Genomic DNA, 26,568 nt, shown 5'->3' with positions numbered 1-26,568 from the left:
TGCTGCTCAAAAGCCCCACGGATTTTATCCCTCATAAACAAAACCATACAAAAGACTTCTGTTTTTCCACAATGAAATATTTGCTCCTTTGCTTATTACTGTGAGGTCGGTTTGGGTTGCTTTTTTTTGTTTTGTTTTCATTTTCTGGAGGGTTTTTAAAATTGGAATTCTCTACAACCTAATTACTTATAAATTCCCTCAAATTCTGCTGTCAAGAGTTTCATAAACATGTTACTCCAGATACTTGTAGTATAATAATTTAATGGCCCTACTGATAGTGAAAAAGGGTTGCAATATGATAAAATAAAGTGTAAATGCTCGGTATTTAATACAGGTGTCCTCCTATTATAGCAACAGTATTTCTATTTTGATTACAACTGGTTATGTTGAATATCTCAAGTTCTGACGATACTTTGAGCCTGCATGTCTCTGTCAGAGCCAACTTCCCAGCCGATTTACCAGAATATTGGGTTAATTTAATTTTATAGTGGCAACTTGAATGAGTCTAGGTCATCTCTCAAGTGGTCTTCTGAATGCAAGATTCAAACAAGGATGATGAGAACCAACCAAACCAAAAAGCCTTTTATCATAAACACTCCTTTACTGAAGGCAAACATTTGTGCTGTTCCAGTGCTTGGTGCCACATCGCTTTACTTCTGAGTTTAGGCTGGCAAGCAAGGTGAAATAAACAAGTGGAGAACATGAAGTGTAGCACTAAAATGGAACAGTCTTCTGTGTGGAAAGATTTCTCTGCATGAAGCAACTAAGAAATACCTCTTCTCCACCTTTATTCATTGGCCTAAGGACAGATGAGGTGGACCAGACTCTCTAAGGTCCAGAGGAGTGGACACAAACAAACATCTGAACATAACCTTTACCTGAAAACTCTTTTCAGTGCTCAGCTGGGCAGGTTTTATTTGTCTCTACAGATTATATCATTTTTAGCTACTGTTACCAGCAAATACATGCTACATCACCTTCATAAAGGGATTTTTTACTTCAAGAGCAAACACATAGAACTGTTTTCCCTTTCATGTAAATAATGCTACCATGTAGACTTGTGGCTCCACTGACAAAAGTGACGAAACTCCAAGATTTTGTCTTACAAGTCAGGATTGCAATAGGAGTATCACACAACCACAGGAGAGATGACTCTCAAAACAAAGCCAAGGTTTTTCAGGCAATCTACTCAAATCCACATTCCTAATGCTGTGTATATTCACATCATGCCATGCAACTGGTTGCATGTAATTACCTGCACTCAGATGGAGTTTCTCACCTCCCCATTACATATCCTAGGAATGTGATCTCTGTACAACCCAGGATTACTCAAAAATAATTATAATCTTTGACCATTAACTTGAAACTGATGCCCTTTTAAAGGCCTTTTCTTTTACTTAATCCAGAAGCTGAATACCAACACAAAATCTTCTGACGCTACTTCCAAACACCAGGTATTTTTTCTTCCTTTATGACTCTGTTTAGCAAGTATTGTCCCCCCATCCCTGTCCACTTAGGAGTAAAATTTTAGAGAAGTGGATTTTCATGGAAGATAAAACAATTTGTATCCCATTTTTACAGTCTCAAAAGCCCCTACTGGTATGATTAAAAAAAGGCACAAAAGCTCAGGATAAAATATGGTAGTCTTCTGTTGGGATAAGAGCATTATGGCAATTAATCTAAAGATGTCACAAATAATTGCTTTTACCGGGATTCAAACCCTAGAGTACAGCAAAGGTTACACACATGCCTTAAGCTACTCTACAGGCTGACACCGAACATAGCGCCTCATCTACCCTGTCCCCATCCCTTCCCTGCTCACCACCAGCATCAGATGCCTGCTCTGACTGAAAACCAGTCCTCCCTCTTGCCATCCTGCCAAAAAAAGTCAGCAGGCAGCAGGACTGCTGAAGCAGAGCTCTCAACGCACGTGTGTGAACAGGAACAGAGGGAAGCAAGAAGGGGCTGATGAGAGCAGGAAAGGTGGGCTGCCAGATCACACAGGAGAAAGAACAGCACATTCCTGACTGTGCTGTAAGGCAAGGGAGATGTTCCCAAGACAGAACACACAGGGATGCCTATGATGAGAAAGGTTTTGTGGTCAAATGCAAATCCGATTAAAAGCTGCAGGAAAGGGAACTTTAATCAAGGTAAAACCAACAGATTAGCCTGTCCCTTTCTATGAGCAAAATCATTTATCATCAATAGCACTAATGAATTAACATAAAAGGCTTTCTGCCTTATGAAGGAAGGGACAGGCTTATGCAGCAGGAACTAAAATGAGAAGTGGAAACCGAGCTGTTCCTAACGGGTGGGTGGTCAGGAGATGGGCAGCAGACAAGCAGAGGCACTCAGAGTAGTGAGTAGGCAGAGAGTGAACCCTAAAGGGGAACAAGTGGGCATCTCCACCACTGACACCAACACCTTCAGTCCACAAGCCGTTTGTCATCTGAACTCTCTCCTACAGAGAAAACATTTCCCACAAAACAGTGCCCTAGAAGCACCTGAGCAACAACAGATCACTTGAGTAATACTTGTTCGGTAGCAGACAGCTAGTCAAGCCCCATTTCTACTCCTCATCCCATTTTGCACACAGCCCTCTATGATATGTGCACTGAACACACATTTTTACTCACCATTTGTTCCAGCAGACTCTGTTTGCTCTCTGGGTGACTCTTGGAGCGGTGAAGCCACCTCTGCCTGCTGCTCACCCAGCTCCTTAGATGCTGGAACAGCTCCCAGCTGCGGTGGCTCCTGTGGTGAGGCATCACGCTTCACATTGTCTTCACTAACATCAGGTACAGGTACACTTGCATTTAAAGCCTGCATGGTCAGATATTGATTGAAGGACGGTAGTAGGGTAAGGCAAAGAGAAGGAAAGAAAAAGAAAATGTCAGTATTATGCCAGATTCCTCCCCCCAACTCCCACAGAATATTGTTCTTTCATTCTAATTTTGAATATATACATGCAAGCAATTTTAACTTTAATAAACAGAAGTACTTCCGTGAGGAAAAAACTAAAACACATAATGTGGGACTATTTATCTTTCTGCTCTCCCACATGAAATACGTGGAAGAAGCAGGTCTAACAGTGGCCTATAACCTTGTGTAGAAATTGGTTTCTTCCATGAAGGAAAACTCCAGCGTAAGATGAATCTAGCTGATGGAAAGAAATTCTTTATTCAAAGTGTCTGGCACAACTGCTCTGATATATGAATGAATTCTCTCTACAATACAGCCTTTGGTATTACTCCTCTACTGATGTGCTTATCTTATCATCATCAACAATACAACTACAAAGAAACTGAATTATTCAGGACAGAAAGCAGAATATATATGGATTTTCCATGAGGAAATGCAGTGAAATTGAGATTAAAACTAGAATTTTTGGACCTCTGTTATTAGGCAGAAACCATTCTTACAGGCAGAAGGAACTTTGCAATTCTTTGAGACTCTGCCCTATAGCATCTGAAATATTTTTCTAGATTTGCTAGTATGTGCAAAAAGAAGAATCAGTTTTTCAGCTTCCACACTTGATACATTTTAATTATTTTCAGAATTTGTACTAGCTTGCCCTATAAGAAGAAATATACTTTCACAAGCAGATTTTTATTATAAAAGAATGGAATTGTTGTGGTCATTATTAGATACTTAATTACCCTTTAATTTATTGATTACCCTTTATTGAATGAACTAGCTCTCCAACTGATTCTATTACCTTCCAACAGAAGCCGTTTCAACTAATTAACCATTATTCCTGAAGTGAAGTTTGAAGTTCCTCTTGTGGAACAGCAAACCTTAATTATGTGTCATTGTCTTATGACTCGTCTGTACTCCCAAAATACTGCCATTGAAGCCCTGTTAATTAATCGAAGTACCACAGATACATTACACAGAAAGATGGGATCCAACAACCACACGCCTGAAGCGCCAAACGGGGATTAGGAAGATGCCACATTCCCAACGATTCTCTTCCACAACCCCCCTGCCCCCAACCCTTCTGAATGGGGAAATCTATTTATTTATTTATATTAGTAATTAGCCTGCTGCAACAGAATTTTAAATCAACAGACAGAGTGCCAGGAAAAGGGCTTTCCTCTCAATCATCAAACTCTTTTCACAGGCAGGGTGAGATCTGGGAGAAGCGTCGTACCCCCCTTCCACAGGCAATGAAGTGTATGCATTCAGGGTCCCAATTTTCAGTTCAGAAGCCCTTAATTAAGCCAAATTGTTTCCACCCGGTGTTGTTGTGCTCCTCAAAGCTGCCTTTCACAGCCACATAATCCACCTCACAAAAAAGGATCCCATTCTGCTCCACTGCCAATACCACAGATGGAATAATTTGGCTTCAGAGTTTTCACATGCTGAGACCAGATATTAAATAGAAGAAATACGGAATGGCTCAACACTCAGATTACATTCCCGCTTCTCACATCATCCTTCCCATAAATCTAAAACACAGGAACTCAGGAGGGATGAAGACACCGCACTACCCAACAAAAGCATGTAAACCCTGGAAGCTCCTCTGCAGCTGCACTCAGCATCAGCTGAATGGCAAGTAACCATTAAAGACGAGCAGGAAAATCAGACACAGAAGACAACAACCTAATTCTGAAAGGGCTTTAAGATTCTTCAGTACAAATTTAGTAGAGGACCACTACTATTTTTTTAATAATAACAAATTTTACTGATTCATTCTTGAAAGACAACTGCTAGTCCTGCAAACACAAGAACAACCTTAACTTGACTGGCTCTCAGCGAACTTGGCTATCTGAAGAAAAAGCTATGGATGACTATTTCAAGATGACACTCAGAATTAGCACCAACAATTCTTTCAAGTCACAAGAAAGACAACAGCACTGGATATCTTAGCATTCCTCACATTACTGAAAGATTTCTTTGCCTTTCTTTCCAAACCTCCCCTGGGCAGCACACCATTTTAAAGCTATTCCCATGTATAGACACACATGTACAGACACAGTCAACCATTTGCCTAATAAGCACCAGTGGACTCTGCAAAGAACCAGAATACAAAGGTACCTGATACCTCAATGCAGCACAGCTTGCCTCCTTTTTAAATTGAGCACAGACTTATGATAAAATACTAACAATGGCAGTACTTACTATTACCCCAGCTCTGAATTTATTCCACAGTTTCAGTGCATTCAGGAAAAGAGTGTCTTCATATAAACCTAAAGATTTGTGACTTTGGACCAAAATTCAGAAGTCACTGGGTCTAGCAGATAACCCTTTGGATTTGTTAACTCTGCAATACCTTCCAGTATGAAAACCAGAATTAAATATAAAACAACACTAAATATAAGACTATAAGCAGTTTTTACAACCAGCCAGTATAATTACAATCCCTGTTCACTAGTTGTGGAAGCAGGATCCATCAGTCACAACTGAGTAAAAAATGTAAATACATGGAAAACCTCAGTATTTTCAAATCTGACCAGACCTGCAGTATAACCCTACCTTTTTACCACAGTCTCTTGGGAAAGAGTTTGCTGTGATTCTTGGCCTTGGGAAGACAAACTTAGATTTTCAAATCAAGTGTTCTGCTTTAAATAATTGAATAATCAAAACTAATAAAGCAATAGTATTTTTTTCCAAATTAAAATGTGAAAAGGAGAAGAAACCTTTGGGGAGTTTGTAAAAGGATACATTACTGCATCATTAGTTCAAAAAAGAAAAAAAAAAGTTTTGTGTTCAAAAAAGAAGTTGCTCAGGCTCTTTATGAGGGTCAGTGCAATCTGTCCCACTGCATTAGTCTTCAAAAGAAACTAATTTCAGTTTTCTTTCACATTAACTGCCTCATTTCTCTGAAGGGATCTAAACTGCAGTTTAGTCCAATTATATCTAATTTGGTGAGGAGTGTTCTTAACTCCACTGAGAGTAGTTGTAAAGCTTAGACAAACACAACATCAGAGTCTAGAGAGAGGGGTGAAAATAAAATTTAAAAATTAAAAGTATTAGGAATCTCTCTGTTCATCTTTATGCATTTATCTACAAGTAATGAGACATTACATTTGGCAGGTTTACCAACATTTATCAGTTTTTTGTGGCACACATTCATTACACTCCTTTGATTATTAATTTATGAATGTGTTGTCTCATAAACAGGGAGAAACCGAGGAGAACTGGTTATTCAGTTCCCTGATCTTTCAGCTTCTTCATTCCCAAAACAAAGGGCCATTAGCAGAGCAACACTCCAGTTTCTGTCACACCATTACTATACATCCTGGATGTATTTTTTTTAATATTTGCCTGACAAAGATGGAAGTAAAGGGCAGGCACACCAGCTAATGAGACCAAAATGCACAGGGCGTGTTGCCCACATTACTCTAACCAAGAGCAGCTTCTGCTCCACCTTGCATCCAGCAATGGTTCCAATTGTTAGACCCCATTAAACACACACAGAATTGCAAACGGATAAATTAACGGGACAAATTGCACGAGATGCGGATGAACTGCAGGTCCCTGGTCCCACTGCACATCAGCGGACACTTCCTTCAGGCACGGTTCCTGGGGAGTGCACAGCACCCAGCCTCTTCCCCCACCAGCGATCACCATCATTCCCAACATTCCTTGTACCAGACCCAAATCATTCCAGGGATTCCTCACACCAGGCCCAAACGTACCAGGGTTAATTTTGCCTCATTCTGTTAATCCTGCCACAATGATTCTACATTAGATTACTAAAATAGCCAGATCCAGCTGTCTGAACAACTGAGCAAACTAACATAATGGTCTCTAGTATTTTTCCTGAAGTTTGATTTTGAAACTCTGGGAAAGACTCTTGGTGTGCTCAGGGGGTCTGCTCTTACCACATGCTGTTTCATTAAAAAGAACTTCAAACACCAACACTTGGGAAAAGAAAAAAAATGGATCATTCCAACTCTTTGTTCACAGTAGTTTGTCTTGTTTTGCATTAGCTAAACATCAGAGGTCTGTGGGAGACTGCAAGTTCCAGGTGAGGAAAACACAAGGCCCTTCCTCTGTAAGGCCCATAACAGCCCACTTAATTTCATTACCTTATTTCTGTCTCCTGCAGACAAAGCCAAGAACCTTCTCCACACCTTTCATCTCCCCATCTACCCTCTTCTCTTCCCAATTCTCAGCGTGACTTTGCTGTGACACCTCCTTATGGATGACTGCCCTCAAACCCCAAATGGATAAAACAGAACATCCGAAACACCGAATAGTTTCTGCACCCAATTCATCTCTGTGACCTCTTTTTGCAACCTGTGAAAAAAGCACTACCCCAAATCTGTTATTCTGACACCTGATCCAAACGGAGCTCCTTCCCAGGTCTCGTACCTTTCAGCTCTTTCAGACACTACCTGTGAAATGCTTCCATAAAGTGCAGTTCACCCAGCCTCTAAGGACCAGTCAGAACACTCAGAACGGGCTGAGCACAAGTTCCTCTCCTCTCAGCAACCACACCCAGGCTTGCACTTCCAACCTGGAAGACTTTCAAAGTCCCGACGCTCCTCTTTGCATCTCTTTAGCCCCTACCACATCAAACGCAAGCTAATTGCCTGAGCTTTCAAAGTGCCCGGCCACTCCCTCTACCACCTCCCTCTTATCTTCTATAGGGATTAGGGGGTTATTGCACGCTTTTGGTGCCGCTATGACACCCATTTCCATTGTCCATTTTCTCAATGACACATTTTTTTGCTTTCACCCCAGCCACTCCACAGGCATGATCAGCCCTTTAAACCTTCCCACTGAATTGTACCAGTCTCTTCCTCCCCAGTTGGAAGAGAAGTTATGGGAATCAGACCCTGCTGAACCAGGGTAACACTGCAGCCTCAGAGCAAATGTCTGAAGCTGTGGCTCCCAGAGACACCATCTAGGGACTTTCCTTGAATAAGCTTAGTTTCACCATTGCTAACGTAGTGTTTTCAGGCTGACTCAACTCCCTCACCAGAACACAGTTGTTTAAACAGCAGATGTAAGTCTGTCCCAGCTGTTATTTGTCAGGCACTCGGACAATAAGACACTCTGACATCTCAGCTGGTAACCTCTCTACAAGAGACAGTTCCAAATATTTACTGTCTAGCACACACTTGCTCTCATTACAACACAGGTAGCATAATCAAGTTACTACTCAGAAATGGGAACCATCCCCAAAACATGTTTGAATGACTTGCTCCTCAAGTGGGGGCCCTTGCATGCCAGCACGCCAGGAATCCACCACACCACATTTTCAAGCCATCAATCCCCCTTAAAATATTAACTCAGACAAACCTAGATTTTGGTGCAAGAATAGCTTATTGGCATGCCTGTATTTTTCCAAATTCTCTCTCTGGAAGTTTCTCTATACTGTTTCAGGTAGCTGTTCCAACAGAGCCACAAAAAGAAACCTGTATTAAAGCTGGCACCTCAAACTTCTAAGTAAAATCAAAGTGGCGTGTGAGTGATTGCCACTCTTAACTGCAATGTTGGCAGGATGCAGCTATCCTGGCATTGCCCACGTGGTTTGAAGTCACCTTTTACCCCATGTGAGGGCACCACACTGGCATTTTTTTCCATATCTCTGATGTTTAGCATCAAAATTGGAAGTCGGGTGAGAGCCACATCACTACTATGAACAGAGAGGGTGCTCACAAAATGGAGATGCCCAAACCAACCCAGTTACATGCTGCCACCAACAGAAGTGTCACTCAGCTTCCTGTCCAACTTCGGATGCAAGATCCTGTCTGCTCCCCTGTACCTGCAGCAGACAACATATCTCTCGCAATCCACAGGGAATGATCTTGCCAAAGAACTGGAAGAGTTTTCCAGGAGCTTAGCTCCTTGAATGAGCTCACACAGTGCCAGATGCGATAACGGAGAAGCTGCAGATTCTTTGAGGAGGAGGCAGGAGCACATGAACCACCTCACTGGATATCCCGATGGCTTTTGTCAGTTCAGGACACCAAAGGTTTGTCTCGTCTTCCTCAAGACCAGAAGGATCTTGTTCCTGCTTCTTGCACTATTGAAATCTGGTAAATCCTTCTCAGGCCAAGCTTCATGCCTCTGTGCTGCTCAGGACAGTCTGCCCATGAGGTTTCAATGTGTTTTCACCAGCTCACCACTACCAACAGAAGTTTTTTCATTTCCCCTCCTGCCCTGCTGGAAATGCTTGCTTTGTCCTGGCTCTTGGTCTCACCTCCACAACGTAGGAGTCAAATGAACTCACAAGCAGATCAGGAAAATGGTCCAGCAAGAATGAAATTCAGTTTCCTGAAAGGTTAGTGAGTTTAACCTGCTTACAAAAAGGTAAGATTAGGACACAGTCAAGTGAGACTGCATCATCTGAGGCAAAACAAGGAAGAACAGGGGAGGAAGGAGGGGGGAAAAGAGCATTACTGCTCAAACAGCAAGGAGGTAACTCCATCACAAAAATCAGCCTTCTGTAGAAACACACCCTGCCCCTTGGTTTCAACAGGACCTCAGGTGTCAATTCACAGATCAGATTAATTCAGTTCAAGCAGCTGAATGCATTAGTACCACCAGGGTCTCTCACACTTCCCTGCAGAGGTGGCTTCTCACACCGGGGTGGCTATGCAAGATAAGGAGCAGCTCCTCCACTGCCAGAGCTTAAGTCTTGTCTGCTACAGTAAAGAAATGCACCCATTTCAAGTCCTAGTACTGTAGTAGGCTGGAAACTCTGGAGCTGTTTTATGTGTAACTCACCAGGAACTCTTGAGAAGATGAGGTCAACAGCTGAGGTACTCACCACATGAGCCCACTTTTAACACGCTGTGTTCACAAGCCAGCACCCAAAGGCCCCTAAACATCCCTTGCTCTGTAGACCAAGTGCTTCCCAGGGTCCCTGGGCTGTAGAAATGAGCAGCATCGAAACATACACCCTTCCTTTCAGTAACCAGGACACCCAAAAACTGCTATCAGGCCAAAGAGTCACATGTGAATAACAAAACAGCTTCATGACTACAAATTTGTTCCTTTCTAGAAGAAAGGGCCAAGAGATTTTCATCTAGTAAAAAATGCAATGACGTCATGAAGGAAATTTAATTAAATATTTCAAGGATTTCACATCACAAAAGAAAGCACAACTTCTGAGACTTTATAGCCTGTATAAGATAGTTGCTTAGACAGTTTATTTGTAATTGCCTTGCCAAGGCTCACTCAAGCTGGATTCCACTGAAGTCAGTTTCCAGAGTTTTTCTTCTAAAAGTTGTAATAAGCATTTTAATTTGGAAAATGCAAGAAAGAAGACCACCCTCCAAAAGACTGCCATTGTATCTTTCACAAACAGATCAGCTACCTGACAGATTTATGCAGAGGCATTGCAAGACCTGGCCATTTTCAAATTCAAAGAGCTGGAAGGAATAATGATGAAAAACTGTGTCACAAATCTACAGGAAGTTACTTTACTTTAGTAAGACAAACAAAATGAGACACAAAAAAGTATGACAAAAACTTCATTAAAACTTACTCTTCTTTTTATGACAAAACCAGCTGTTTCGGAACAGTAGTAATACAACTTCTTATAGCAGCAAAATAGTATAAAATTTCCCCAATATTAAACAGTTCTACTTGAATAATCAGGCAAAAATCTACTAGAAAACATTTTTCCTAAAGCTTAGAAGACATAAAACACAGTATTAATAATAATCTGTACTTGAGAACAGTATTAATGTGGTCCTCTTTTTCTGGAGGATCTTAGTTCCCATAACTGGATAAACATGGTTACGAATATTACGTCCCTTCTTCAAAGTTGCTTTATCTTAAATTTTAAACAACCACAACAGCCAAATGCTTGCCTGATATAAATTCCCTCTTTTCTAAACGTCAGCATCTGAATCCTAAAATTGCCCAACATAACTGCTAAATATTTTTAACCAACACCAATCCCCAACACTTATTTGGTTAAAAAGAAAATAAATCTCAGTTAATTTAAACTTCATTCGCAATGTGGTTTTCAAATCTGTCAAAACACGCACAAGGAGGTCTAGTGGCAGCCAGGAACTATGGGAAATTCAACTTGAAAGTTAAATCTGAACCACAAGGTCAAAGAAACAAAGTCATAACTGGTTCTCAAGCTCTCATACACCCACGCACCAGTCACAGAAACTTCGGAGTCTCCCTGCTCTGAGCACCCAAACTCTGAAGAGCCCAAAGAAGGGGATCTCGGTAGAACTTGGTATTACTTCTCCCCTCACAAACTCCCCAAAGCTACGCTATGTAAACACACAGATGCACATAACCTCCCTTTCAGTCCCGAAATCCCCTAAACGCGCCTATTCCAGAGGGATAAATGGGTTCATTCATAATCTATTTTTAAACACCAGACATGTTTTAAAAGAATTTCTTTCAATTCTTCAACGTCTTTATTTTAAATCACACATACCTAGAGCTCCTTCGCTCCCCGCGGGCTGGGAGTTGGGCAGTCCCTCCCCCTTGCCCCCTATGCGGTACGAGTGCGGGCCGCAGCCAAGCCGCGGCCACAGCGCCCGCCGCCGACACCGCCGCCCCTTCCCCGCGGCGGCGGGCGGGGGGCGGCGGCTCAGGTGAGCCCGAGCCCGGGGGTGCGGGACGGGGGGCACAGCGCGGCTGGACCCCAGCCGAAGGCACTGCCGAGCCGCCCGCCCGGCCGCGCCCCGGCGCGCCTCCCACCTGCTCCCTCGGGAGGGGACAGGATGGAGCGGGGGGGCTGCGGAGAGCCGCGAGAGCCGCGGCGATCCGGCCGCAGGACCGCAGTCAGGAGGCTGCCTGGCGCAGCCCTCGCCGCGGGTGGGTGCGGCTCCTCTCGCCCCGGCCCCGCCGCACACAAAAGCGAGGGCGCCCCCGCGGCCGCCCTCGCCCCCCGCCCCGCCGCTGCTGCCGCCGGCGGGAGTTTTATGACTGCGGCGCCGGCCGTGGCGCAGTCCCGGCCCCGCCGCGCCCCGGCTCCGCGCTCGGCCCGGGGGGTGCCCAGCGCTGCGGCAGGTGGCCACAGCCGCGGCGGGAAAGTTTCCCCGGCCCGGGGTTGCGGCGGGAGCCGCCGCCCCTTGTCCCCCCCGCCTCCCCTGCCTTACCTTGGCGGGCTCCGCCGGTGGCTGGGGCTCCGCCGCGTCTTCTGCCGACAGCGGCTCCGGAGGGGTGCGGGGGGGCTCGGCGGCGGCCCCGGCGCCGTCCCCGTCCTGCGGGGCGGCCGGCTCGGCGGAGCTGCCGGCGCCCATGGCGCTGCCCCGCGGAGCCGCGGGCGGGGGCTGGCGGTGGGCGGCGGCGGCGGCACAGCCGGGAATGAAGAAGCCCGGCTCTCCGCAAACTCCTTTAGGGCGCGAGAGGGGGGAAATTTGAAAAAAAAATGAAAAGGGGGGGGGAGGGAAAAAAAAGCGAGAGCAGCGAGGAAAATCACCTCCTCCCCTGGTCCCCCCGCCCGCCTGCCTCTTGCTCCATCACATGAGCAGATCCCCGGACACGCCTTGCAGCATCAAACCGGGCTGATAAGGAGCGGCCAAGGGGGGCAGCGCCCTGCCCGCCGCCGCCTCTCCCCGCCCCTCCCGGGCACTGCCGGGGCGGGGGCGCCGCCCGGCCCCAGGCCCTCCGCGGCGGCACCGCGGCGCTGACTCAGCGCTTCGGGCCCCTCGCCGCTCTCCCGGCTCCAGGACGAGCCCCTGCCCGCCGGCACCTTCGGGGGTTCCGGCACCTTCGGGGGCTCCGGCCCCGAGACAGCGGCCCCCGCCCGGCCGCGCTGCCCCTCGCCCCCCGCGGGGCTCCTGCCGCCTCCTGCCCCGGGCGCTCGGCTCCGCGGCCGCCAGCCTTCAGCGCCGGGCTCCGGACCTCCGTCATGCCGGGCCTGCCTCAGGGAAGGACGTCCAGGTTTCAGCTGATGCGGGAATGTAAGGTCCCACGTCTTAGGCAACTTTGAAGAAACAAAAAAATCAAGCTGTCTTTTTGGTTTTTAATTTGTTGGTTTGGGGTGGTTTTTTTAATTGTCATATAGGACAGTTTCCCTATTATTTATGCTAGATCATGGCATAAGCAAGCAAAGCCAAGAATAGAGTCGTTTCTCTCCTAGCCCAGAATGCACAAAGCATCTTTCCCATGCCACAAAGACATGACTAGCATCTATGTTGGCACATTCTTACCTGGTACTTTCAGAGATATCAGCAGTGAAATAGTGCACACATTAAATTAAACTAACCACAGTGTGCCAAATGGGTAGCAAACAGATCCATTAACTTTTCTTCAATGTAAGTATAATTTTTTTTTTTGTAAATATATGCATGTACCTGTCCCCTACAGAGTTCATGGTTAAAATCAGGAATGGTCTGAAGAATTCATAGTACATACACAGTTTCCTTTAGAACATTTAAACCAGTCCTCACCCACCAAAGCACTGTTTAATTTAGAAAAAAAAAAAAAACAAAACCACATTCTGTTAAAATTCTGTTCTACAAATGGCCTAATCTTCACATGCCGGTCAGTTTTATCTAAAAAATGACACAAATTAAGTCAATGACTGAAAAAGCATTTTCATCATCTCCCCTTAGCTAACACAAGAACCTCTGGGAATTGTTTGTGTTCAGCAGAACAAAACTGGTGTTGTGGATCACAGAGTTTGGATCAACATCTCCCCCTTTCTGCTTAGTCTTCCTTATTTTTAGAAGACAGAGGAGATACAAGTCAGAGCTTTAAGCAGTGCCTGGGTCCCTGTAGTAGAACTTACCCATAGCCACCCAGTACTTCTGGATCACCCATCAGCCAGCACCCACAACAGGGAGCAAGGAGCCTGTTCCCAACCTTTCCTGGCTGTCATCTTTTGATATCTGTATCTCTGGTGGAGAAAGAGCACCACCTCCATTCCCCACCAAATTTGCCCTTCACCCTGCCTTCAGCTGCTCCTTTGCAGGTGCGGCTGAGAACAGAGGCCAGCCCAGCTGCTGCAGGGCTATCTTGGGTTCCCCTTCAGCCGTGCACCCTGGGCACAGACACACAGGATTGCTGGGCTTTGGAGACAGGAGGGCCAGCCTCAGCTCAGTGGCACACACGGAGGTTGGGAACGGCATGTGCCACAGGGAGATCAGAGTTTTGCCAGGGAGTTTCTCAAGAAGGGAAATATGGCATAATTCAAGGTCTGTCCTACATCGTTTCTCTTTTTACTGTTCAATGAACACAAAATGCTCTCTCTGCAAGCACCTAGAGCACTGCCTTCTCCTCCCATCTAAACTTGCTCTTTACTCCTTTTGATTGTGCCTGGCAGCACCGGCTCTGTGCCCAGCAGTCTCAGAGCAAAGATACTGCAAGCAGCTGAGAGAGACACCCCTCAATGCCCATTCACCAGCCATCTTCTGAACACAAATTACTTTCTTTTGGCTGGCAGTCTTTGGCTACATCCATTCAGTGAAATAAAATGTGCTGGGGGTGGCTTTCTGGTGATAAGGTTGAGCAGCACAGGATGGCTTGTGTGTACACTCATAACTTCTTCCGACTCTGAGCCAACACGTTTCTGCAAACTTGTGATGCAGACAGTGATGAGCTGTTGTCTATCCCTGTATAATCCCTGATATGGGCACAGCTTCTGTCTCCTTTCCTCTTGCATTTATACATTTACTTTTGTTTTCTTGCCTGGAGTACATCTAGCGTAAGAACTTTTAAGAGAGATATCCGACATCTCCAGTCTTGTCCAGAGGGTGGTCTGTTCCCAATTTGCTGTTCTTGATGATCTGTACCCTGCCTATACAGAAGGAATCACAATGAATGACAGGTCTGACTCGCATTTGTCAGCCTGTATTTCCCTGTCTTCTGCCTGTGTGCTGGGGTGGTTATTGTCTAGACATTCACCCTGAATGCTGCTGCTGCCTCTTGCTGTATTGAAGTGTTGTTCAGGCAAGGCACTACATCTATTTCTCTTGACAGTCTTTCCCGTGAAGTGCAGTCACATATGCTTCTGCTGGTCCTCTTCCAAAGTCACCAAGTGTTGGCGCTGAGATGAGAATATTCGAGCTATTGACAAAAGTGTGCATGCACACTCTTTAGGATGAATCCAAGGAATCAAGAAAGATAATAATTAAAGCCTTGCTGGCATGTTAACTTGAACTATTTCTAGAGGAAACTCCTACTAAGAGGTGCAAGCACAGACCTTCCAAATGGCAGGACAATCTTTCAGCATTGCAGCTAGCACATGACTGTTTTAAAACTCCCCTGAAACCTGGATAACTTTCATAATGATATTTATAATGCAGAGTCTGTGGACAGGGCTTAATTTACTTACTTTTAAAATTGCTTCTTTTCCAAAAGCATTTATGATTTATGTAACCGCTGCTGATGCTTTTGTACAGAAGAGATGAACCACGTATCTCTGTCTGTGAGCCTGTGTTGATGAAATATTTTCCTGCTGTCTTCTGCCCCATCCATGATCTTCCCCGTGCACTCCTTCCAGCCTTGACTCTGTTGGTCCCTGCAAGTGGCCACAAGCTTTGCTGCTGTTGGCCACTCTGGCTGATCCTGAGGAGCAGCAGGGTGGATGGGGAGTTGGCAGCAAGGTGGGGATGGGAGGGCTAGTCCCCAGCATCCATGCCAGGGGATCCCAGCCGGCATGCCAGGGGCTCCTCCACATCCCTGGCTGGCTGTTCGCAGGTTTGTGTGAGACAGTGGCTGGGAGCACTGGCAGCTGCCTGAAACCCTGTTTACGTGAAGGCTCTTGCTTCCTTTATCAGTGGTGGAGCTGCACTGGGATATTTTTGGCATAAAAGCTAAGTGGAACCATATCGCATAAGTGTTCTCAAAATGGGAAGCTCTCAAGAACATACCTTAGATCTGGATAGAGAATATAGTGCTCTGACTTCACCTCAACTGTATTTACTGCAATCTTCAGCTTTTTCCCCCCTCTCTCTTGTCCAGTTATGACAGAAAATTCCAGGATGCTGTTAGAAATATGTATATGCCTAAGGCACTAATATGTATCAGCCAAACAAAATGAGTGTAAAAAGAAGAAAATTACAAAAATAGCTGTGTAAAAGTAGTTGTCTTGCAAGCAGCATTGATAATGCCATAGTAAGAAATAATGAAAAAGGAATAAATTTTGTTGGTAGAAGACAGTTTCTTTACTTCCCAGGAGCTCACATATCCCAGAAAAATCACAGTGATAGATAAAATGAGCAGAACCTTTATATCTAATAGGTTCACATCACAGAGATGATCTGTACAAGAAAAGACCTATTCGTGGATAAAGACACACATCTGTGTGCCGCACATAACAAAACGAAATTGGCTCCTCACACCATGCAATTTAGAAATAATGTTAGTAGCAGAAATTGACTTCAGTCTTGAATTTGATGGTTATTTCAGTAAAGACCATATATTCATGTAGCAAGTGTGTCATTCAGCAAGTGGCTGCACATTACTGCAGCACCCAGAGACCCTTGTTGGACATCCCAGAGCTGTTTCAGGAAAGAGAGACCCAGCCTGTAGTTTTCTCTGGTACCAATCTGTCTCTACTACCTCTCTACCACTCTCTCTACTACCTAGCCTGTGGTTTCTCTGTAGTTTCCCTGTGGTTTCTCTCATCACCAGTTCTTCACTTGTCCTGTCCTTCCCAGGAGATGTTGGACAGATATATTAAGCTTCAGGAGCCTGGCTGTTGTCACCTGCCCATGGACAGTTCTTCACAGGGGCATGGGACAGGGCAAGAGGCTGCAAAGGTCCATCCCACTGGGATGTTTGGCTGAAGAGAGTCACAGCATGTCCTGGGCACAGCCCAAATGATCCCATCTCAAAGCTGTAAGAGCTCTGATTATTGGACAGGCTCTGATCTGTCCGTATAAATATGTTGGTGTTTCCAGGAGGCAATGTTTGGGTGTTCAAGCTTGAAAGTGAGACAGTGGATGAAATTTTTTTCTTAAATGAGAAAGAAATGTAAAATTTGGCTTTCTAAACAGGGAAAAACAGAAGTATTCTATATGAGTTCTCTTTTCATACGAAAAGAAGGAATAAGCTCAAAGGACTGTGTTCCATCATTCCCCTATAATGCCAAGTGGTCCAATTCCCAGCTAAGGAGAGGCTGTAGTTTAGTTTCATGTTATCAGTATAATAGTCATGCAATGTAAGAAGAGAATAAATAATGTGGTGTGCAGGTGCCAGGGGACACCAGCTTACAGGCAAGTTTAGTCACAGTGGCAAAGATGGAAGAATGTGACCTCCACTGCAGTTTTATCTGCTGCACAGATAAATGCATCTGCCCAAGAAGCCTTTCAGGCAGTGCTCTGAGGAAATTCCTCATCAAGGGAGGAATGCCCAGAGGAGAGATAAAGAGGCATAGAAGGTCCCCCTAATGCTATTGCCCCATTGTCCCAGCAGCAGGTGAGTGAGGCACTTTTGTCTTCAGGAGGAAACCCCTGTGGCTTGAGACTTAGCCCACTGACTGTTTAGAAATGCCTTGGCACTACTGATGTTATCAAGAATGGCAGGGTTTGGAGCTACAGGTGCTAAAACACCACTCTGAAAATTAAATTGGAATCTGGAGTGGTCTTGGAGAGTAATTTAGGTTGGAGGGAACCTGCAGAGGTTATCTAGTCCAATCTCTTGCTCAAAATAGGATGAGCTTCAGGTTTCCATGAGGTTGCTTAGGGCTTTGTTCAAGTGAGTTCTTGTTCCTGCTCCCCTACCACCCAGTGCTTGCCTCACATGTGCACATCAGTAGGTAAAGAAAACATCTTCTGTCTGTCACCAGCAGCAATGTGCTTCCAGTCACTGCTGCTGAGGGATCCCCCATCCCTCACAAGCTTGGCTGTCACCCTGAGGTGCTCACCCTTTGCCTGCAGTCTCTGCCAAGCCTCTGTATCCCCATCTGCTGTCCCAAAGGCTTGGTGACACAAGCAGGCTGTATCTCCCTAAGGGGAGATAGCCACGGCCACCCCAAAAGGCACCCAGCTCTGCCCACCTGGACAGACACATCCCCCTCAGGAGCCCTGTCCCATAAATACTCCAGACTACCTGCCCCTCTTATGTTTCTCATCATGTTTTGTGGCTCCTAGCTGAGCCAGGAGATATTTGCAGTGTGAAACTGCAGAAGCCATGAAATCCTTCCTCCCTTCTCCCACCCTGAGCAGGGTCCGTCCACCTGGGAGACCTTTGTAGCTGCAGGTAGGAAATGGCAAAATGTTTAAAAAGAAACCAGCCACTGAGATTATGTCTTAGTACTATCGCGTTCTTGTTTGGCCTGAGCAAGCACTGTCTTGCTCTGCTAGTACCCACCCAGAATAATTTCCTTTGCCCATTACCCCGTGACTTGTCTCTTTGCAGCTCACCTCTGGATCTGCTACAAGCATGATTTACTTATCTTTGGCTTTCCCATCGAAACCCATCATATTTATAAGTTATCATTCAGTACTGCCATGGTCATGACTACCCACATCCTTCATTTGCTTTTGAGATTTTCAAACAGGAGCATCTGTGCTATGCCCTATGCTGCTCCTGATGCCTGGAGGCAACGTCCTTCAGAGTCTTCATTAAATCATGCCTTTGACATCTCATCTATAGAAAATGGGATAGCAGATAGGTAGCAATGTGGCTGACCTATGACTGCTCAGCAACATTATTTTCTTATTTCCCTGTATCCCTTCATGGGCCCGTTGCTGTCTATTGCAGACACATCAGGTTTCACCTCTGAGAGTCAGCCCTTTTCCCTTAACCCCTTGCCTGCGTGGTGCCTGTCAGCCCAGGCACAGAGCAGTCCAGTGTCCCTGTCAGCAAAGGGCTTTCACTGGTGAATCCCCCCTGTACAGGGGTGCAGAGCCATCGGGTGGTCTTCTGCTGGCCAGCACCTCCTCCCTCTCCTGGGCTGGTGCACGCAGCCACTGAATTGAGGGAAGCCACAAGATGTGCTGTTTACACTACTTTGTAATGGGATTGTAAATTTTCTGACGTGAGGAAAGTGCTTTTGTTCTGGCCAATATAATGCCAAATATAAGGGGGTGTGGTGTGGCTCAAAGAGCCTGTTTCTGAAGTAATACAAACAGTAAATACCCCTTGGTCATTCATAATTTATAATTTTTGTTGTGGGCAATCCACAGAAATTCTAGTCTGATCACTTGACTGACAAAGTACAAAGCAGCACCTAAACTTTTAACTAGCAGTTTATAACTTTCTGCCAATGTGATCAAAAATAAGCTCACTCCCAGAAAAATAACCAGAAGAAAGATAGCCAGAAGGATAACCATCATTATCCAGACTTCTGCATAATACCCAAATTGAGGCTTGAGCTGAAAGCATTTTTAGCCTCTTTGTTGTCAAGGTACATAGAAAAATCTTACAGGTGCAGAAAGGATGCAAGAAGTAGAGTAAGCATCGGTCATTTCTACAGTCCTGGTTTTGTCTCAGTTTGTAGAAGGCGGCACTAGCATGCCTGACAGGCAGAAATCTTCAGCTGCAGGGAGAACAAGTAAGAACCATCTTCAACCTACGTGTGGATCTGTGTCTTGGAAAACAAAAAGTAGAGAGCCTCTGGCATGAAGACAGGAGTCTTTCAGTAAGGCACCAATGTACAGATGTAAAAATCTAAATCAACTTTTCCAATTTTTACACATAAAAAGGTAAAATGCTTCTCTTGGTGGGTCTCCACCTTTATGGATTTATAACAATAGGAGCACAGATTCAGCCCAGCCAGTAAATGGTCTCTGCACCTCTGCTGTAACAGGAGGGACAATGACCCAGCCGGTGTCATTTCTAGGGCTGGTCAGGCTGCCACTGCACTTGAAGTGATCCTTGATAAGATTTCAAGTGAAAGGAGGGAAAGACAGAAAGAAAGAAGGCAAGGAAGCCTCCCCCTCTTCAAATTCTTCAGGCTGACCTGTCAGCTTCTATGTTACTACATTTGGACTTGAATTTCTTGCCAAGGTCAGAGCAGATTAGAAGCTGCTTTCATATCTGACAGAAATACTACTCCCCGGTGAACAAGGGGGTGTAGCTCCAGCATCTTTAAGTGGAAAGAAAAGTTCAGGCTTCTCCAGTCATCAGCACAAAGTGCACAGGGGCCTCCCAATATTAACTCTGGTCAGCACCAGCAGGTCGTCTTCTCTCTGTAATCCCACATTCTCCCCCTCTGTGCTTGTATCTGAGCTGCAGACTCTAAAAGCACAACTGAATATATCAGAAAAACAGTGAGACTTGAAGGATCATATGATCCTCTCATGATCACCACTATTTGTTTCTTTTTATGTTCTTTGTGGGAAATACATACTACTTTTTTCTAAATCACCCTTAAAACACAACAGCAGAATTATGTGCAGCCAGGCAAGAGTTTGATTTCAGGAGTGACCTCAGGACTCACATTTCCTCTTGCCTGAAGCTCAATTCACATTTGTAGGGAACTTGCTCAGTGGGAGACATGTTTTTCTTAAATGTTCAACAGCTGCATGGAAGCTAGGCAGCAGGAAAAACACAAGGGCAGGCAAAGGATAAAAATAATAATACTATATTACCCCCTTGTCTTTTAAAACTTTGGTTCCCTCAAATAAAGCATAAGAAAATCTGGAAGTCCTGATGTGATGAGACCAAGGCACACTGGATGAGCAGCTTGCCAGAGGTCATAAAGGAGCCTGGACAAAGAACAACATGCATCATTCAGCCATGTTTACAAAAATGTCTAGCTCCACCAAAATTAGCAATTGGATGCCAGAATTCTAAAGTTCTTTTTCAGTACAAAACTAAAGAACACAGGGCTGAGAAAACACAGTGTGAAAACAAAAGGGAGACAATTTTATGAAGTCTTTAGAGCAGACTGGCAAACTAAGAGGGCTTGCTGAAGAAAATGTCTTGAAAAGATTTCAGTACCAGGAAAGGAAGGAGCTGTAGTAGTCAGCAGGTGACTAGAAATCACTGAAGATCAATGTTAACTAGGGTTTTCCATTTAGCCACTTGGCTTCCCATATGTCATTTGACATGTCACAGACTGAGCTTGCACCCCTTTCTTTCTCTGCCTCAATGATACTTTACAGCAGTGAGAGGAGCTGCTCAGACTAATTCAGAAGAAATATTTCCCTGGTTTACTTTCCCCGTGTGGGGTACTTCGCTTGGCTGGAAATCCATCTCTGTGCATCTCACAACCAGGAAGGAAGGGGAAATTAAGACAAAGATAAAGAGAAAGCAAGGAGGAAAGAGAAGCAAAGAAGTCAGGAGTGGCAGAAATCAGAAGAGACACAGGGATGACGGTTATGGACTCCAAAGGCAGCAAAGGACAGGTAGGAAGAAGGAATGAAAATCAGTGAGACCCAGAGAGAGCAAGGAGGATAAAGGAATTAGGGCAAAGGAAACTTTTTTTTTCAAAAATACAATCTTTGGTTGAAGACTGAATGCAAAACAGTAACAAGAGTTTTAACCTAAGCTGATATCATATAAATAAACACTTTTTGGATAAAATCAGGAGTTGTTATGGCCTCATCAGTGTGCCCGTAGCCCTTTGCTGGATCGGTGGGTGACCCCTCTCTGCGCCTGCCCATGTGTGGTGCTGGGGAAGGATGGAGATAATGCTGACGGAAATGAGTCCCTCTTTATCTGACCTGGCTCTGGCTGCAAGACTAAACAAGCTGAAAATACTCCTTAAAGGTGATAGGTCTTCACAAAACACAATTAACAATTTCAAGATGCCCTTCCAGGAACCAGCAAGACAATTCGGGGCATGCAGGGTTGGTTTATCCTAAAAGGAGTCAGTCTCTCAAAATACATAGAACTCAAAAGCAGGCATATCTATCAGGCCATGGGGAGGAGCATCAGCTGTGTTCCTCTGGCCCCATGGGGGAGTGGGTGCTGCCAAGAGACAAGACTAGGAAGCAGAAGGGGGCTTTGTTTTTCGAGTGGTTCATAAATAACTTCTGTCTGATGCTGCAGAGGCAATGACTTGGGGACCAGAGATGTCTCAGAGAAAGACTTGTTCTGCATAGAAATGTTGCATGTTCCAGGCATGGCAGCAGCCCTCTGAGGAAAGCCAGACCAGGCACCAGTGTGGTAGCTAGCCTGTAGCTTGTTTCTCATTGAATTAGAAGTTGTAAAATCACTGCTGCAATTGTCAGTACTGGTTGGAGTCTCATTCTTTGATGGCAGCATAAAAAAAGAATCTTGCCAGCAAAACATGAACCCTCTTGCAAAACTTAAAAGCAGTCCTTTTGTATGATTCTCCTCCTGGTTTTAAGACCTGTCCTCAGATTTAAGTGGCATCATGCAGAAGCTCAGTAAATCTCTTTGGCCACTTTATCCAAATGCTGCATTAAGGGTATGAGCAGTTAACATGGACACTACATGATAACAAAACTCCAGTGGACTTCACCAAAGTTTACTCTCAAAAGCAATCAGTCCTGATCTGAATTCCTTCCCAGAAAAGCTGAGTGTGGGACTGGAGCATTCCCAGAGGACGCTCAGCTGCAGTAGAGACATGGTGTGTGCCTGGCAGATGTTTCTTAGCACGAGCTCTTCACAGATGGGTGCACACATGACATGGAAGCCCATCCATGGGGCAGTGGGTCCCCTCAAATCCATTCCCTGTGGGAGCAGAGCTGTCCCTGTCACCTGGGAAGGTCCCCTCGCCATCAGTACCAGCACAGGTCCAAGTTGTCCTTCTAGCTGGAGGCTGGAAATTTAATGCCTCCTTTATCCATTAGCAGTCTCTTCTCAGTGCTAAGGTTACCCAACCTATATTGAAATAAATTATTATTAAAACTTGTAATTACTTTTCTCAGGTCTCAAGTGTTGGGCCCACCAGACAGTCAGAGATGATAACTTGTGCTTTGTGTGGGATTTTATTTTTGTACATCTTTTCAGTGCCAAGCTGGGCCCCACAGTACTACAGGGGCTGAGCCCTGCATTTAAATGATGCCTGTGAGCCTCAGTGTGGCTGCGTGCCGCCCATGGAGCTACAGACAGGGATCAACCAGTGTGACGAAAATTACAGGTTCAAGCCAACTCTGTCAGCTTGTGACTGCGAGGTCAGGAGTGATGAGAGCAGAGGCACTGTCTGCTTGGGTCAGACTAAGGTCTCTTCAGGTCCACAGTGTGACACTGATGCTGTTCAATACCAGATTACTACAGGGGAAAACATCTCTTAAAGAATGTTTATGAAATTGCTTTCTATTTCATAGGATATGGTTTTGCTAAGCTCTGTTATGTAGTGGCTGACAGTATCACTAGGTTGCTTTTGTTTTTTATCTCCCTTACTGAGTATTTTAAATCTGATTTCTAGAAACAATAAATATGTTTGAAAACTACCCCAGATTGTGTCTTTGTGGTGTCTGGAAATAAACCTGACAGTGGAAAAAGTGATGATATTTTCTAAGGTTTTAACCACCCTCCATTTAACAGTATGTGTTTTTTTTTCATTTTAATCTCTATTTCAGTGACCACTACATCTGATTAAACTACTTTGAATTTTACTTTAATTTCAAGTCCATTGATCATTACCCCAAAGCACTACCTGCCATACCCTAAAAGTAAGGTGAAACAGGGGTTTAAGAAGTACTTCTTTCTGTCTGAACATCCACACTGCAGTATCAAACAGATATTCAGATTACTCCTCTGTCCCAAGTGTTTTTTCCCCATGATTATCTGATCCCTTTCAATCAAACAGGGTGTGTGCATCAGTCCCAAAGGCAATGTAAAGCTGAGCAGAGCCATATTTCTGTAGATTCCCCAAAAGGCACAGGCAAGAATTCTTTTCCCCTCTGAGGATCAGAAATGGTGCAAGAGTTAATTGGCTTTATATGGATGCTGCAGGCTTCCCATCCATCAATAAGAATATTTTTCCAGGGGTGGATGGTGGTACAGAGGCTAAAATTCCCTGCAAGTAGGATAGTGCTGGAAAAGGATTCCGTTCTCTCATGTTCCCATTCTCTATGACAGAAGTACATACAACATCAGTGGCCCTTTCAGTATATAAACTATTCTCATATAAATGTCTTCATTCTCTTGCATTGTCCTTCTAAGGCTTGGAAGCATATTTTTTTTAATTCTGGGAATTTTTATGTGGGGGAAGCAGTGCCCCCAGCTTTTGTAAGAACTGCTTTTTGATCATGAAAGAGAACTTTGGTTATTTGATAACTTTGTAGATGTAGGATAATACTGAATGAAAGAGCAAACGCAAGCCACCAAATCAGAGATGCATATGATGGTTAACTGCATGTGGTGTTGGTTATGAGATGTTGGTTAACTATGGTGCCCTGTTGAACCATGGCTCTGCTTCAAACGTGGAACCATAGGAGTGGAAAAAATCATAAAAAATCACCACCTTTGCGTCTCTGGCCCAAGCGAGGATCAGCTGTAACTGAGCTATTCTTGACCACTGCTCATCCGTCCGGTTCTCAAAGACCTCCAGAGATGGAAACATTTCAGTTTCCTAAAATAATCTCTCTGCAGTGGAGCCTGGAACTTGCACAGCACCCCATCCACTTCTGTGGGAGGCCAGGGATCTGTCCCAGACTCTGTGGAGAGCTTTAGAGAGAGTAAAAATGTTTTCTGCTCTTGGACTGTGCTACAAGAGAGCACCACCACTCTTGTTCATAGCTTTCACTCTCCTCCTTCCCCTGATCTCTTCTGCCAGACCCCCACAAGATGATGTATTGCTCTCCCTCAGCTTCCTGTCATGACTGTGATGTGAACTGGATCCCTGAGACCACCTGCATAAGGAAAACACCTGCAATTCCCCTGGCCAGTGGCAAATAGGGGTCATGGACAGGAGCAGGGGAAGGGAGTGGTGTCCAGAGAAGGATGGTTGGAGTGGTTTCACTGCATTTGCTGCCAGGGCAAATGGTCATAGAAGGGACTTGAACATTTCTCACTAGGTAACCAAGAGCAACTGGTCTTAATTGGAATATTCCAGAGACATTGTTACTCTTCATCCAGTCTTCCAAAAAGCCCCTACACTTGTGTTTCACAGACTCCTTCCCCATGTATGTGTACAAGGATCAGTCTGAGCCTCAGCCTCGATAAAACCACTTCAGATCCCTTTTACAAAGGATGCTAGTCTGTGTCAAGAAGCACCCCATTATTAAAACTACCTTAAATTAACTTTGGTCATAGCAACTCAAAATCATTGAGATATTTCTGAGTACCTGAATCTGCTATTTTTTCTTTTTATTGAACTTCGCATAACTTTAAAAAAGCAGAACTAACTCAGACACTTTTAGGAAAGTGAGAAAAAGTACTGCCCTCAAACCCTGCCTGTGGTGCTTTCTGGTGATGTTTTGTTCTGTGGGAGCATTTCACAGCAGAGATCTGATCCTCAGCATTGGTGTTTATAGTGGAAGAGCTGCCAGATCCATAAATACAGAGACTAACAAGCACAACTATGCTCAAAATGTTTCTTTGTGAATCACACATAATTTTCTTATCCAAACTCAGAGAACATTGTGTTGCTAACGCACAGTGTACAAGGTCACTTCAAATTGTGAAGTAAAACTTCTATTCCCTTTGCTGGTTTTACTTTCAATGCCATCATGTTCCAGGTCCAAACATTGTTCTACAATGTCTCTCTTGCTAGTTTCCAGGTATCCTGGATGGGAGACATTTGGCTATCCCTGACCAGAATCAAATGGGTTTAGTCAGAGATTATCAAAACAATAATCTTAATAATATTTTTTTAATACCACAAAATTTTCTGCTTGAAAGGAAACTTTCCAAGATGCTTGACATTCATTAGGCATGTCCCTGCTCTTCTGAGTAACAGCTGTAGCATAGCTAGAGGAGTTGCACAGGTGAGATAAGCTAATGAATGGGTTAACATAAATGTTTATTTTTATATCCCTTCACTCTTCAGCCACCAGGTTGTATGAGATGGAAATCAGAGTGGATTCAGCAAATGTTTTCTCAGTTTGCACCATTTTTCCAGTATGTCTAGACTTCAATAGGAGTATCCAGGGCTCTGTGCTTGAGCATATGAGGCAGATGAATAATTTAGTTGTTGGTTATTGAAACCTGATGCAAGATGTGAGTAAAATGGTGAAAAACCAAACAGCTGAGTACCCTGGTTTTTGTGGGACATCCTCAGTTACAGCATGATGTCCCAGTGTAACGTTCTGTGGTATCTGTCCAGGGAGAAAATACTTTGGAACATTTCATTAGATAAAAATATGCAGCCAAGAAGAATTTCAGCAAATGGTAATGCTCTGCTACAGATATGCAATATGAATAAAAGGCATTGTTCAGGAGGGTCTCTGCAAAAGCAATCTTAATCCTCTTAAATTTTCAGGCTCTTGATACCTATTCTTCTGGTTATTATAAACTTCATAGTTTTAAGTATTTCCAGTGTTGTGGAGTAAGATCTCTGGAGACAGTGGAGACATGAAATAATGTGGGGTTACTACAGATGCTGTTAGTCTTCAGTGCAAGGATTTGATTAGTGCCTCTGAGAGCTCTGATTTTATAATGCTGTTCGTTTTTCAGAGAAAAAAACCTTTCATAAGCTCTGACCCGATTGTTACAGAAACCAAAGTGGAAAATTAAACTCTGAATGCACAGAATAAATATGGTTCTGTGTAATTTTTCTTGAGTGGCCATTAGTTTCTGGAGATTTTCTTACTAATTTTTCTGTCTTGTATAAACAAACATGGTAAGGGAGCACCATGTAAAATTTAATGTCAATATGAT

At 44.4% G+C, this 26,568-nt stretch overlaps 1 protein-coding gene across 1 annotated transcript in view; it reads right to left on the bottom strand.

Annotated features, from left to right (window-relative positions):
• Window positions 1-12,390, bottom strand: part of AKAP12 (A-kinase anchoring protein 12) — a 30,483-nt gene extending 18,093 nt beyond the window's left edge. Inside the window, exons 1-2 of the mRNA XM_063390106.1 lie at window positions 12,033-12,390; window positions 2,637-2,823 (exon numbers count right to left, since the gene is read on the bottom strand). Of these exons, the coding sequence (XP_063246176.1) occupies window positions 2,637-2,823; window positions 12,033-12,176 (331 nt within the window). The 5' untranslated portion in view covers window positions 12,177-12,390. The remainder of the gene's footprint in view (window positions 1-2,636; window positions 2,824-12,032) is intronic.
• Window positions 12,391-26,568: the final 14,178 nt, after the last annotated feature.

Source organism: Prinia subflava, chromosome 2 (assembly GCF_021018805.1).
Source record: "Prinia subflava isolate CZ2003 ecotype Zambia chromosome 2, Cam_Psub_1.2, whole genome shotgun sequence".
In the NCBI taxonomy this organism is placed as follows: Eukaryota; Metazoa; Chordata; class Aves; order Passeriformes; family Cisticolidae; genus Prinia; species Prinia subflava.
This window is presented reverse-complemented; position numbering and strand designations above follow the sequence as displayed.